The sequence below is a fragment of the Scleropages formosus genome, chromosome 3, assembly GCF_900964775.1.
Source record: "Scleropages formosus chromosome 3, fSclFor1.1, whole genome shotgun sequence".
Lineage (NCBI taxonomy): Eukaryota > Metazoa > Chordata > Actinopteri > Osteoglossiformes > Osteoglossidae > Scleropages > Scleropages formosus.
Window position 1 is genome coordinate 10,732,802 of NC_041808.1, and position 13,385 is coordinate 10,746,186.

General features: G+C 43.7%; 1 protein-coding gene across 1 annotated transcript in view; it reads right to left on the reverse strand.

Moving 5' to 3' along the window:
- The window catches only part of st6galnac3 (ST6 (alpha-N-acetyl-neuraminyl-2,3-beta-galactosyl-1,3)-N-acetylgalactosaminide alpha-2,6-sialyltransferase 3), a 95,101-nt gene that overhangs the window by 34,075 nt on the left and 47,641 nt on the right, over nucleotides 1-13,385 (reverse strand). Inside the window, exon 3 of the mRNA XM_018734638.2 lies at nucleotides 6,937-7,346. Within this exon, the coding sequence (XP_018590154.1) occupies nucleotides 6,937-7,346 (410 nt within the window). The remainder of the gene's footprint in view (nucleotides 1-6,936; nucleotides 7,347-13,385) is intronic.

Here is a 13,385-nt window from a genome sequence, read left to right on the forward strand (position 1 = left end):
AGGCTTTGTAGCCATCTGTCTGGCTCTGTAATGTGCAGTTTCTGCATCGAACCACTGTATTACGATCCATCTGTCATTAAAAGGACATATTTAAAGTCGATCAGCACAGACTTAAAAACATGGTGTACTGCAGATTCTTGGGACAAATCCTTGGGATCAAACACTCCTGGGACACGAGAAAAATCAGGCGTTATTATGTGTAGTAAATCAAATATTCGAATGATGCACATTAATTACCGTAAATCATATGAGTTCTATTTCTTCCCCCGTTAAAACTATGATTGTCACATCCACGCCCGCATCTCAGTCGACAGCACCTGACTCCAATCAAGCACCTGACTAACCACTGACCCTTTAAAAGACCCTCCTCAGCTCCCATACCTTCGCGGAATCTCGTCAGAGACAACCGCCCTCTCTCGCGACATCCAGTTCACACATAACCCTTGTTCCCCGTTTCCATACTCCGGTTTTCGACCCCTCGCTTTGTTCCCCGACCACGGATCCTCGCTCCAACTCCGACCGCCGATCGACCGACCCTTCGCTTCGTCCCCTGACCACACCCATGGATTCTCGCTCTGACTCCGACTGCCGAGCTATCGACCCTTCGCCCGTCCCCGACACCGAGAACTTGCCTGAGCCCTCGAGTCCAGACGAACGACCCTGCACTTGGGTCCAGCCATTCCGGATCCCTCGGTTCTGCGTGACAGTTATGTCAGGGATGAGTCCTGCACTTTACATCACTGTGAGGTCTGGAGCACGCAGGAGATGTTCTTCCCCCAGGGCGCAGGGGCAAAATTTCTCAAAACTCTTAAGTGAAGAGAGTGTCACAGTCAGCATAAAGCTCATCCCTGCTCATCCCTGCAAGTCCTCATAAGACGGCAGACATTCTGAACACTTGCCCAGTGGATGGGAGTGTGCTCTCGGGGCTGTTTTTGTGTGAGATCACACAGCCAAAGTTGCAACAAATAAACTGGATTGGGGCAGCAATGACTGTCTTCATTCTGATTGATTCTCTCTTGCTCTGATCTGCTTTAAATGTCTGTATAAAGCCATATATATATGTGTGTGTGTGTGTGTGTACAAAACAAGTCAGGAGCTGAGAGTGGGAAGGTCACCCTGTAAAGGTAGCTCAGCTAGAGCACCGTTACACAGAAAGCCATACTGACCACTACTGTTCCCCAATTCAAATTGATTCACCACTTCTGCTTTAGCCAGTGATTTCTTTAAAAATGGTATGTTGCGATTTGTATACAGGTGGTCCTCGACTCAATTCCATTCTGACAACCTCGCCATGAACTGACTTCACCATAAGTCACAAACCCTGTTATACTGCATGATATAAATCATAAAGATATATAAGCAATTAACACATTGTATTAAAATGATACATTGTACAAGACAATAATGTAGTATTTTTTCACTAATTTCAGACATTACGCATGTTAAAATAATCCTAATATATAATCGCAATATAAATACAGTACAGTATTAAATTTTCATGCTGCACTAATATTTTCACTTGTAACTCACTTTTGCCTTGCTAGCCATTTAAAATAAAAAGTAGCTCGAACGAAATCACGAACGAAATGTTCTGTAAATAAACCAATATTTTTGTGAATAGAACACAAACACTGAGTCAAATAAGAAATATCAGTGTCTTTGGGGCAAATGGTATTGTATAGATCTAGCAGATGGAGCACCTGCTGTTAGATGTTACAACCAAACATTAAGCCTCAAAAATAATATAAGGTTGATGGGACGGCCTTCATAAGTCTGGGTCGTCCTAAGTTGCATTTGTTGTAAGTGAAGGACCACCCGTACACTGCCAGTAACTGTAAACATATCAGATTTGAAAGAAACCAGAGGTTAGTCTGTGACTCTACATGATGGCTGCTCATATATGTTTAATGCGTTGACACTTTGGAAATATGTTTTTGCTGTGATGACAAAATTAATCACATGACATTGACCAAATATGATTATCAAACTTATTTTTCAAGCATTTTGCAACCTACTGAGAGCAGTGAGTAGTGCTGCTTTGCTTGTTTGGAATTTGCTACTTAAGCTGAAGAACCAGTTAAACAAGAGTTGAAAATGACAATTACTACCGTCGCATAAGAAGTGCATATTTTTGTGACAGTGACCGCTGAGTGGCACTGACCGCATGAACAGCAAAAATATCTCATGTTTGAACACATTCTGTTATTCAGTAAACTCAATATGGTGTAATTAGCTAATGAAATCAAACTGAAAAAAAGTGATTCAAAATCACAACTCGGAGTGAAATTTTTCATCGAATGTCACAGTGCTAGCGACGGCCGTGATGCAGACTGTGGACGGTATGGCGCACATCTAGGATATTTCTGCCAGAGGCATGCAGGAAAAGTGACTGGCATCAGTTCTAAGAGGAAGCATCCTGGCAGGAGAGCCAGCGTCCTTAATGGTGAAATAAAGTGCAGTCGGGGAGTATAAGGCCACCCTGAATTGCTTATGCTTAATGTGGTGTCAGCAGATACTCAGGAGATACTTGGAGATACTCCATCACATTCATGAGGACAAACTGTCAATAAGCATTACACATATTCTCCTGTTAAAAGCCTATTAAAATGCGACCTATAATCAAACATGGCCTTCCCAAGAACCAACTGAACCCAAGCTCATTCAAAATCGTTGTTTAAAACCTGATTCTTGGCCATAACGTAATTAACATACTGTAACATCTCTCTCTCTCTCTCTCCAGGTTCATGATACGGTAGTCCTTCAGGGCCAAGGTATTCCGTGTCTCCTTATCCTGTATCCACGATGAACGTCCTCCCTACCAAGACCCTGTTTTTGGGTGAGAGGCACTTCTGCAGAGAGATATGTCAGCAATAAAGTAGTGATTAGAGCCATCACCTTGCAGTCAGACATGGGTTTGATTCCCATCTCCTGCAAGAGTACTATTTATCAAGTTACTTAACCTGAAGCATGGGGGGCACGGTGGTGCAGCGGGTTTGACCAGGTCCTGCTCTCTGGTGGGTCTGGGGTTCGAGTCCCGCTTGTGGCGCCTTGCGACAGACTGGCATCCCGTCCTGGGCGCGTCCAGCCCTGCACCCTGCGTTGCCGGGTTAGGCTCCAGTGTGCTGCGACCCCACTTGGGACAAGCAGTTTCAGACTGTGTGTGTGTTAACCTGAAGCGATGCAGTATACATTACCCAAGTGGATGAGTAAATTACCAGTTGTAAGTCACTGTCAGTAACTTATAACACCAACCTAGAATTATACATTGCCTTGAACAAAGGCAAGAGCTAAACAATGCTTATTAATTATAGATCAAACACAACGTAACAAAAATTTTTTGTAGATTTTTTTGCATTTTCCATTCAGTTTTGTTAGATTAATCTTGCTTTTTTGCGTTAGTTGGTACTATGTGTCTGTTTTTAGAAAAATATTCCACATTCTTGAAATTAGGAAATTGTGGCCAATTTTTTGCACCATGTTGCAAACACTGAACATTCCAGAACCTTTTAAGATCTGATGTGTACTAGAATGTTTTGGTACTTTCGAGAATGTTCTGATGCCTTCGAGACTCTTTTCCAATGACTGTAAAGTACCAAACTAAATCAGACACTCTACAAGAACTAGTAGTATATTTGTAACCAGTAAACTTTAACAAACCATAATCAACAGAAAAATCTACATAATTAAGAACTTTGAAAAATTTGTTGCATTGCGTATTAACCCAAAACAGCCTGCAACTTGACTAGTTCACAGAGATGGGCTTGTTATTAAAGACAGAGAGATTAAACATCATCAGCAGAACCACCGTAAGTCAGTTCCTGGGACTTGACTTGAACTGACAACCTTCTGATGGTGGCACAGTATCCTTAAACACAGCGTGACCAACCGCACCACACACCCGCCGCCCTGTGTGTGTATTCTATGTAAAGGTCACAAAATATGTTCTTACGCATTGTCGGTAATGGAGGCGTACACATTTTATGTAGATCCTGCCGAACGGGGGCTGTAATGTCGAATACGACCAAGGGCAGACACCGCACTCTCGGCACCGCAGCGAAACGCCCGACGACAGATTCTTGTCACAGAGTGCGATTTCATTAAATGCCACCTTTCATTTGATTGAAGCTTCAGAATTACGGCCGACTGTTCCATCCGATTTTCTTCCGAGTTCTGCTCCATAAACGCGTATTTATCATCGGTCACATATTTGCATCTTGTTATAGTCTATTAATGCGAGGAGCATCACCTGATCTTATTGGCTCCAACGGCTTGGCACTGATACCTCGCTTTCTTGTCGTGTGCCGGAAAGACGGCAGAATTTACGTACAAATGTACTAAAGTTTATTCATACCCTTTGGTGCGAAACGTATTTGTGAAGAGTTCAGTACATCAAAGGAAACATGTTAATTAAGCAAATATATAATAAATGGACCCCTCTGATGCAGCAGTAGAGACCAGCCACCAGTGGCTGTTTTTATTTAAATAATCAAATGCAACGGCTCATGTCATTCAAAAACAATCACAATGATTCCACTTTAACCCACCCATTTAAATGAATCTTACTTTCCAAAGCATTTAAATGAAGAAAAACTGGACTGCACCCATCTTATTCAGTGGTAGGTAAAACACTGATATTTTACCTGGATTATAAATCTAATTTTTTTTTTTTTTTTTTTTACAAATATATCGTTGTATTTATTATGGAATTGCATGCCCGTACTTGCTTCAATAAGACACAAATAAACTTTTTGACATTTCTACAGCATCTTACAGAATAGTTTCAGAAAACAGATGGATGTTTTCATTTTATTTTTGTGATCAAAGCATTTTGATGTTGGCTAACAGTCAACAACCTTCTCTCCAAGCCCTGAGACACATCTAGTGCCAGATACGAAAATCTCGTGATTTTTGTTGAAACTATAATCAGAAAGGTCACTGCATGAATTTTATTTTGTCACGTAAACTCAAAATGAAGCCCAAAGGGTTATGTGTTTATTTTACGAAGCACTTGAAGAAAGACATAGAGTGGAGTTTTAAAAAACTAAAAACAAATAATTACTTAGTTTAATTTTTACTTATGTTTAGCAACATTTTTAAATATTAACAGAAAATCTTTTTTTTTCCCCTGCTGAACTTTAGCTGAGTTACGTGAACGCATATTCCGTGCCCTCAGAACCTTTCTCGAAAAGACAAAGTATTCCGTTAGGAGAATTCGGCGACCGCTGCGGTAGAACCCTGACCCCGTTACTACGGTGCTTCCAAGGTTTCAATCCGAAGCCTGCTGGGGGGTAGCTACACCGAGACCATCTGTGTGCCAGCACCAGATGCAACACAAGCTGTGTGTGGACCGATCTGAGCCCCAAAGAGCACACGCAGCTGCTGTGCCATCACATACACATATGTACAGTTTAAACCGGAGTTCCCGTGTAGTACAGCGCACAAGGGTGCGAGTCCTTTAACCGCTAATGGACACAGAATCCAGTTACGGTTATATAATTTAGTGAACTTTTCCTTAATTTCTGCTGGAAAAATTTACAAACTTCTCTCCAAAGCAACATGACTTCCGATGACTCACCCACTGACACAGCTTGTTCATTTTTACTACCTCGAGTCCCTCGATTATAAACACTACAGCAGGAGGCGGGACGCAAACATGGGTCGATTGAATGCAAGGTGGCAACTCTAAGCACTACGCCACCTGCTGCCCAAATTTATAACCTTTTAATGAGCTCCCCAGCAGACAGAATATCTCCAGTTTTAGAAGTAGTGCCCATGTGAGGCCCATCCACAAACACTCGTGTCATACTGACACTGCTTAAAATCTCCTAAAATATGTATATAACCCATAGTTTAATGGAAAATAACAGTACTATATATGCGTGTGGGCATTCAAATCAATGTTTACATAGAACGTAGAACAGAACAACGTAGTATGTAGAGTAGTTCTGCATAATTGGGTGTTTTTGGGGGTACCTGCTTAGATATCTGCAAAACAGACAGGAAAAGGTCTGTTTAGCTGATCCGTGCCGACAGTCAAAGCAAAGGTCATCATTAAACATATCGATTTAACGTCATCGTTAAGCGTGGATGACGGCACAGTGCCTGCGCAGACACTCATCGGTGGACGCGCAGCGGCCGGGTCCGCAGCACAGCGCGCACACCTGACAAACCGACTCGGTCCGATTCCCCCGTGAGCTCCGGAGCGGTCGCTGTTGTGACAGGCGCCGCCGCTCCCTCCTCCTCTCACGTGGGATCCTGTCTGGACGTACGGAACCAACTCGCAATCGCAGGCAGGAGGATCTGAAGAAAAGCGGCAGGCGAGTCCGCAGGAGGGAAAGCGACCGCTAAGTACGCAGGGAGGCGACGGGGGAGGGGGGAGTCGGAGTGGAAAACCCAGAACGGAACGGGTCTCAGTAATGGGACGACGGTTGCCTGAGGGAAGAGGTGAAGTTTGTTCGCCGTGTGTACAGGCCCACGGGGGGGGGGGGGAGGCTGGGGATTGGGGGTTTGACCTCTCTGCAAGTAGGACAGCGCTTTGCTGAGGGCGATACCACGTAACCTCTTTCCGGAATGACGCAACGGCATGAGAAAACGAGATTTTTAATAGTGCCCGAAACCGCTGTGCACCACACAGGGCACTTGGTATCTCTTTCAGCATCCTCTAATGGGGAAAAAACTGCTTCCACTGACGCATATTCTGATTGCGGGGAGCTGAAATCGGGATTTCTGGGCACGAAATCGCCAAATCAAACGGAAATTAAGAGGCGCGACTGCTTCGCTCATGAATATATCCTATTTGGAGCTGATTTCATCTTTGCTCTATGCCTGTCTTCGGGGTGCGTTCCCGCCCATCTGGGAGGAAGGTCCACCTCTACCGTGTGCGTGCAAGAGACAGAAAAGAGTCGTGTCTCCGTTCGAAGCGGGGGGTCTGCTCACCTGTCTTTCCCGGTCTCCTCCTTGAAGACCCTGTCGCAGTAGTTCATGCGCTCCTCCGTGGTGACGAAGATGCGGGCCTGCGGGTAGCTGTCCATCACCTGCCGCAGCATGTTGTACACGATGCCCTTGCCGTCCCTGCGCATGTTGCGCAGGGGGCCCCAGATGACGTAGACGGTGTCGTTGGCCTGGCCAAAGAAGTGCTGCTGGCGCTGCAGGAGGAGCGGCACGCTGGTGTGCGAGACCACCCGCAGCGTGGTGCGTCGGCCCACGTCGCGCTCAAAGCCGCGCGTCGGTGCGTTGTTCATCCGCCACACGCAGGACGCACTGTCGATCTCCGGGCCGGCCAGCCGGCCCAGCATCTGCCCCGAGCTGGACACCACGCTGCACACATCGCAGTAGAGCTTCAGGGGCTGGGAACACAGGAGGGAGGAGGGAACCATCAGCACAGCTGGTAGTGCAGCGGTTGGAGATGCTGCTTTCGGACCCAAAGGTTGCAGGTTGAAATGCCACCTCCAGCTGTAGTACCCTTGAGTAAGGTATTTACCCTACATTGCTCCGCTAGAATTACCCAGCTGTATAAACATGTAGAGGAAGGACCTGGCAGCACATCTCTGTTCCTCCCTTGGCTTGCCTTGAAAAACACGCAAGCGGTCGCTATGGGTGAAGTTTGACTCGGCACCTCGCAATGCATAAGCCTGTAAATAACTATAAGGACCTTAACATTTTAAGTCGCTTTGGAGAAACGCGTCAGCTAAATGAATAATCGCAATACAGCTTCGGCAAGTGGATGGGGCCTGTATGTGGCCGGGGGGGGGGGGCTTATCAGAACTTTGTCATACAAAGTGTCATAAAGTGTCATATAAAGTGCACTGCTAATTACACATTACTGTAACATCTTGCTCGTACCAGAAAACAGGACGTTTCGTACGAAACTGAGTAGATTCCTATTACATCTGCAAAGGAAAATTAAATAAAAAAAGCTACGCTTCTCTTCATTGCTCGCTCCCCAAAGCAACCGAGACAAAGACTTAGTTGGGGAATTATCCCAAGCACAAATGTTGAATTTCCAGGACGAAGCCCTAGTGGCTTTCTAATTCCCCTTACGCATGAGACAACACAGGGAAACAGTGTGAAAGAGAATAGCTGCAAGTTAGGGTATTGTAATATCTTCTTGGCTCAGCTGTAAATTTGGAGATTAATCCTTCGCAATACAGGGAGGACTCTGAAGGAGACACTCGTTTCGTTAATCCGTTTCGGACCGTATGCCTACTTACAGCTATGACAGCGCAAGCCAATTGCTCGGCGGAATAAGACACGTAGGAGTCGTCGTCGTCGTCTCATAGGTGCGAAATAATCCTCGTCAGCATTTCGTCTGCGAAGATACCAACGCCACCGATGGCTCAACGCTTGCATTAGCTATACACCAGCAAAGCCTGGGAAGATGCTTCCCTTCAAGATGCCCTCCGAGAGCCATCAAAATCTGACGCAAAACCTAGATTTCAAAAAAAGATTAATTTTACCAACAGCCAGATCTCCTCTGAACTGTTTTCACACTAACCGTAGTTGAATCAAGAGTAAAAACAGCCATAAAGAATTCCACTTATCAGCACCAGTTCCGCTCTAAAGGGAGATAAGAACTAATCTAACTGCAATCTAATTTAGACGTATTTTCACAAACCCTATTTGAAAAATCTGCTTGAAAAGGAAGATTTGAGCTTAGGGATTTCCAATATGCAGCACTATGGGATTTTGGTGCTCCGTGACCTTAAGTAAAGCTGTCTTAACATTTCAATGAGTGCGTGACGTACGCTCCCGGAGTTTCTACGGCAAACGTTTCACGTGTGTGCCGGTTTCTTTTGTCGTTTTAATAATGATGCAACCACCTGGGCCAGCTGATTAGAAAACAAGTAATTGGAGGCTTTTATACTGCCATCAAGGAGCTCTTCTAAATGCAAATTAACTGTACATTTATGCCATTCACTTAAGCAGGTTTGTGGGGGGGGGGGGACAAAGTGTATCAACCTCAGTAAAATCTCTCCGTCATTTCAAAGCCAAAGGAGCTGGAGTGAAATGTGGAAGGAATATTCTCCTACTCAGCTGAGCTCAGCAGAAGGAAATTTTTCAATCTTCAGTACAAATCCATTAGCTGCCCCAAATCCATACGAATAACAATTATACACTTATACATATGAATAAGACTTACACTGTAATAATTCAAGGCTGTAGTAACGCAACACGTCGCATTCTGCCAGCTGGGGATGGATTCTGAGTAATTTCACATTTTTTGTACAATAAAGCCTATGAAAAGGGAAAAGGGTGAGCGCTTTATGGAAATAAAAACTTGTGCCATTACCTAATCATAGATCGTGTGGCATTTTTGGCAAAGGGCAGGCACTATCGATTTGTGCAATGTTCTTCTTCTTCTTAATAATATCACTCTTCTCACTATATATGTTACCACTGGGTGACATTATTTGCAGTCACAACGTGAGTTTCCATTCATATGCCGATGACACACAGCTATATGTTTTGTTTAAGGCTAATGACCCATCGCATGTGCTGTCTTTAGCTAATTGTTTCAGCAATATAAAACTGTGGAAAAGTAAAAAAAAATTACCTCTAAATGCAAGTAAAACAGAGGTACTCATGGTAAGTGGTGATGCCAAAACTCTACACAATCACACCAATCTTTACCACAAATGGTATTAGTTTCAAGTGTACAGATTGTGTCAAGGATTTGGGTGTCCTGTTGGATGGAAAGCTGTCATTTGTGTCTCCTATAAATCCTTTGACTAAGTCGTGCTTCCTTCAGTTAAGAAATATAGCAAAATTACGGCCATTCCTATACAGGCAGGATGCTGAGAAACTGGTTCATGCTATAACAATAAACTTGAACTTGAAACTTGTTTCAAGCAGGCTGGACTATTGTAATGCTTTATTATCGGGTTGTCCATACCAGACTGCATCCAGGCTACAGTTGGTACAAAATGCTGCTGCAAGAATTGTCACTAGAACTAGGAAGTATGATCACATAACACCGGTACTTAAATCGATGCATTGGCTCCTAGTCAGAGTGGATTATAAAATCCTACTTTTGACCTATAAGGCAGTACATGGCATTGCTCCGGCTTACCTTTGTGAGATTGTTGATGCTGATATACCCGGATGATATCTTCGTTCATTGCATGCAGGTTACCTTAAAGTACCCGTGATCAGTAAGACCTCAGTAGGAGGTGGTGCCTTTAGATATAGAGCACCTAAACTGTGGAATAGTCTACCAGTTACTGTCAGAAATGATCCATCCGTCTCTGTCTTCAAATCCAGACTAAAGACTTACATGTTTACTCAGACATTCCACCTCAAAATGTAATTCCACCTGGCTGTGTTTGTTTTTCCCACCTCTATACCAAGGCATACTAAATTTACTTGTTTAAGTTACAAATTACTAACTATTTTTTTTCTTGTTGAACATTGCCTCCATATAATGAGCTGGGGAGGCTGGCCGGCAGTCACAGACGCACCCCGTGTCAACTCAAGGTGATGAGAAACTGCCATGATGGACGAGATGTACTTTGCTGAACTGGGAAATCAAGCTACCATACAGCAATAATATCATTATTACATACTTACTTATTAAAGTGGCTTAGAAGTCTTATTTAATCTAGAATGCCCTGGAGGGGTGGGCAGCCACTAGCCCTTGCACCCCCAGAGGTTTTTTCTCCCTCGATTTTCATTTGGGGGTTTTTGGTCCTTTCCTCTATGGCCAGTAAACATACTAATAATACTAATAGCTCTATAAAAGCAGTATGGTATGATAGTCTGTTGTAAACTGTCTTCTTTGTTTCTTTGTCCTGATGTTGTTTCTCTTGCCTTACGCCTTATTAAATCGCTCTGGTCACTGCATGAGAAAAGCGCTCTCTAAAAATAAACTGAATTGAATAGAATAATAAAAATAACAACACACACACACACACTACAACTGCTTGGCCCGAGTGGGGTTGCGGCGAGCCAGAGCCTATCCTGGAAACATAGGGCACAAGACTGAAGAGGTAGAGGAAACACCCCGGACGGGACACCAGTCCATCGCAAGACCTTGCAATTACAGTATTAACTTATTTGTACAGCTGGTTAATTTTTACGGTGCCAATTCAGAGTAAATGTCTTGATCACGGGTGATGAAACAGGAAGAGAAATTTTAACCTGGGTCCTCTGATTGCATTAGATTGCATTGGGATATCATTATATCCAGGCCTTTACCTGAAATAATAAAATTTAATTCAATTAATTTTTATAGAGTGCTCTTCTCACAATGTGATACAGAGCGCTGAAGAAAGAGAAAAGGGCAAAACTGTTGATTACAAACAAGTGTTATACATTACCAATGCATTTATTAAAGCTATAAATACGCCTACTGGTCCCAGTGCAACTGGTTCAACCCAGCCCAAAAGCCGACTGGCATTGAGTTTTAGTGAGAGGACTGCATCTCTATCTGCTTTTCCAATGACTATGGACAAATAAACTCATTTCAATGAAATATAGATTAACCTAAGTGTTGCAGAAAGACCTCATTCAAGATTCAAGGTTTATTGTCATATGTACAGTAAACAGTCTGTTACACCATACAATGAAATTCTCACTCCGTGAAGCCTCCCAGCAGCCTATGACATAAATTATAAGGACATAAGGAAACAAAACACAAGGTATAAATTGCAAATTTACAAAATTACTACTAGTGCAAATGCAAGAAACAAAATCATGTGCATGGATAAAGTGTACCGTGTGCAATGTAAACATGTAAGGCATGCATGTGCATGTGCATCTCAGGGCGAGTGGGATGCTTTCCAACATCTGAAGTGAACTTGCCATCTGCAAATAAATGTGCGCTCACTCTTTCACCTGCAGACTCATGTGGAATGTTGCCATCACAATTTGAAGCTTTTCAAGAAACAAAGCTTTCAGGGGTCCAGTGGTTAATATCAACATGTCATAAAAGTGACATCATAAAAGCAGAGAGATCTTAAATCCCAGGCATGGAAAACCCAAGAGTTGGGGATGCAGCCTCTTCGTCAAGGGGTCATTCCAGAGTTTAAACCCATGACGTCAACACAGCCAGACATTTTCAATGCAGAAGTGCCCACTGGTGAACTGGAACGACAGTATAATTTGAACTGGAATTTAAATCAAACCCTGCCTGTCACTCAGGTTTATGGAGTTCTATGATGAAGGCACATCAACTGCTTTGTCATTCAGCTGTGTTCCTCAGGGGCTGGCAGTTACAATTCTCATCCGCTGCGAGACATGCTGGCACACCTTTCTACCTCTGCTGTTGATTGCATCATCAAACATACTAATTCATGTACAGTAAGTGGGGGGGCACCGGGCAGCACAGTGGTTAAGAAACCTGGAACCTGTCTAGCACCAGCATTATATCGTGAGAGCATTGCCCTAAATTTTTTCACAGGGAGATTGTTTTACGATCTGAAAGTTCCTCCCTCTGAATCACACTCCTGCTGAAGTGTCCCTGAATTATCTGCTGTATCAATGGGTAAATCATTGTAAAGGTGTCCGTCGAAATTTATATTTATTCATTTAGCAGGTGCTTTTCTCCAAAGGAGGGGGGTGCGGGGGCACGGGGGCGCAGTGGGCTTGGCGGGTCCCGCTCTCCAGTGGGTCTGGGGTTCGAGTCCTGCATGGAGTGCTTTGTGATGGACTGGCGTCCCGTCCTGGGTGTGTCCCCTCCCCCTCCAGCCCTGTGTTGCCCAGTTAGGTTCCGGTTCACCGCAATCCCACTTGGGGCAAGTGGTTTCAGACTCTGTGTGTGTGCGTGTGTGTGTTTCCTCTATAACAACATATAGCTCAGTAAAGAAAAGTGAGACAGAGAAGCAGAAATACGAGTCTTAAAGTGCAGTCACTTAGTCTAATATTACCATTTAACCACAATGTGTTACACAAATTGTACATAGAACTTATGGGTAGTATTTTTTAATTTCATAGATAGTGTAGTGAAAGTTTTGGCACACATAAGAGACAACAGGAGGGAAGTGGGTAAGAAAAGGGGTGTTTTGAGGCTCAACTTGAATGGCGAGAGGGATTCAGCAGTTCTGAGTGGTTGAGGGAGATTATTCCACCGCAATGGAGACTGTACTGAGAACCTTTGGGTTTATGATTTTGGACCGCCTGTGTGTGGAACCACCAAATGGCCAGAGGTGGAGAAACATGGCCTATGTAACATTTTAAGTCATTTTGGTTGACTCAATCAGCTAGATACAGAATAACTGTAATAAAGTTCTTCGTTTATAAACATAATAAGGACCAGAGATATTATGTTCTTAAGATACTGGTGCCAAACACTCCTTGCAGTGATCGCTCTTGGCATTATTTCCATCGCAAAAACTGAAAAGCTGGACATGGTTGATGTATGCTTATGTCTCTGAAAGTTCAAAAGTCAA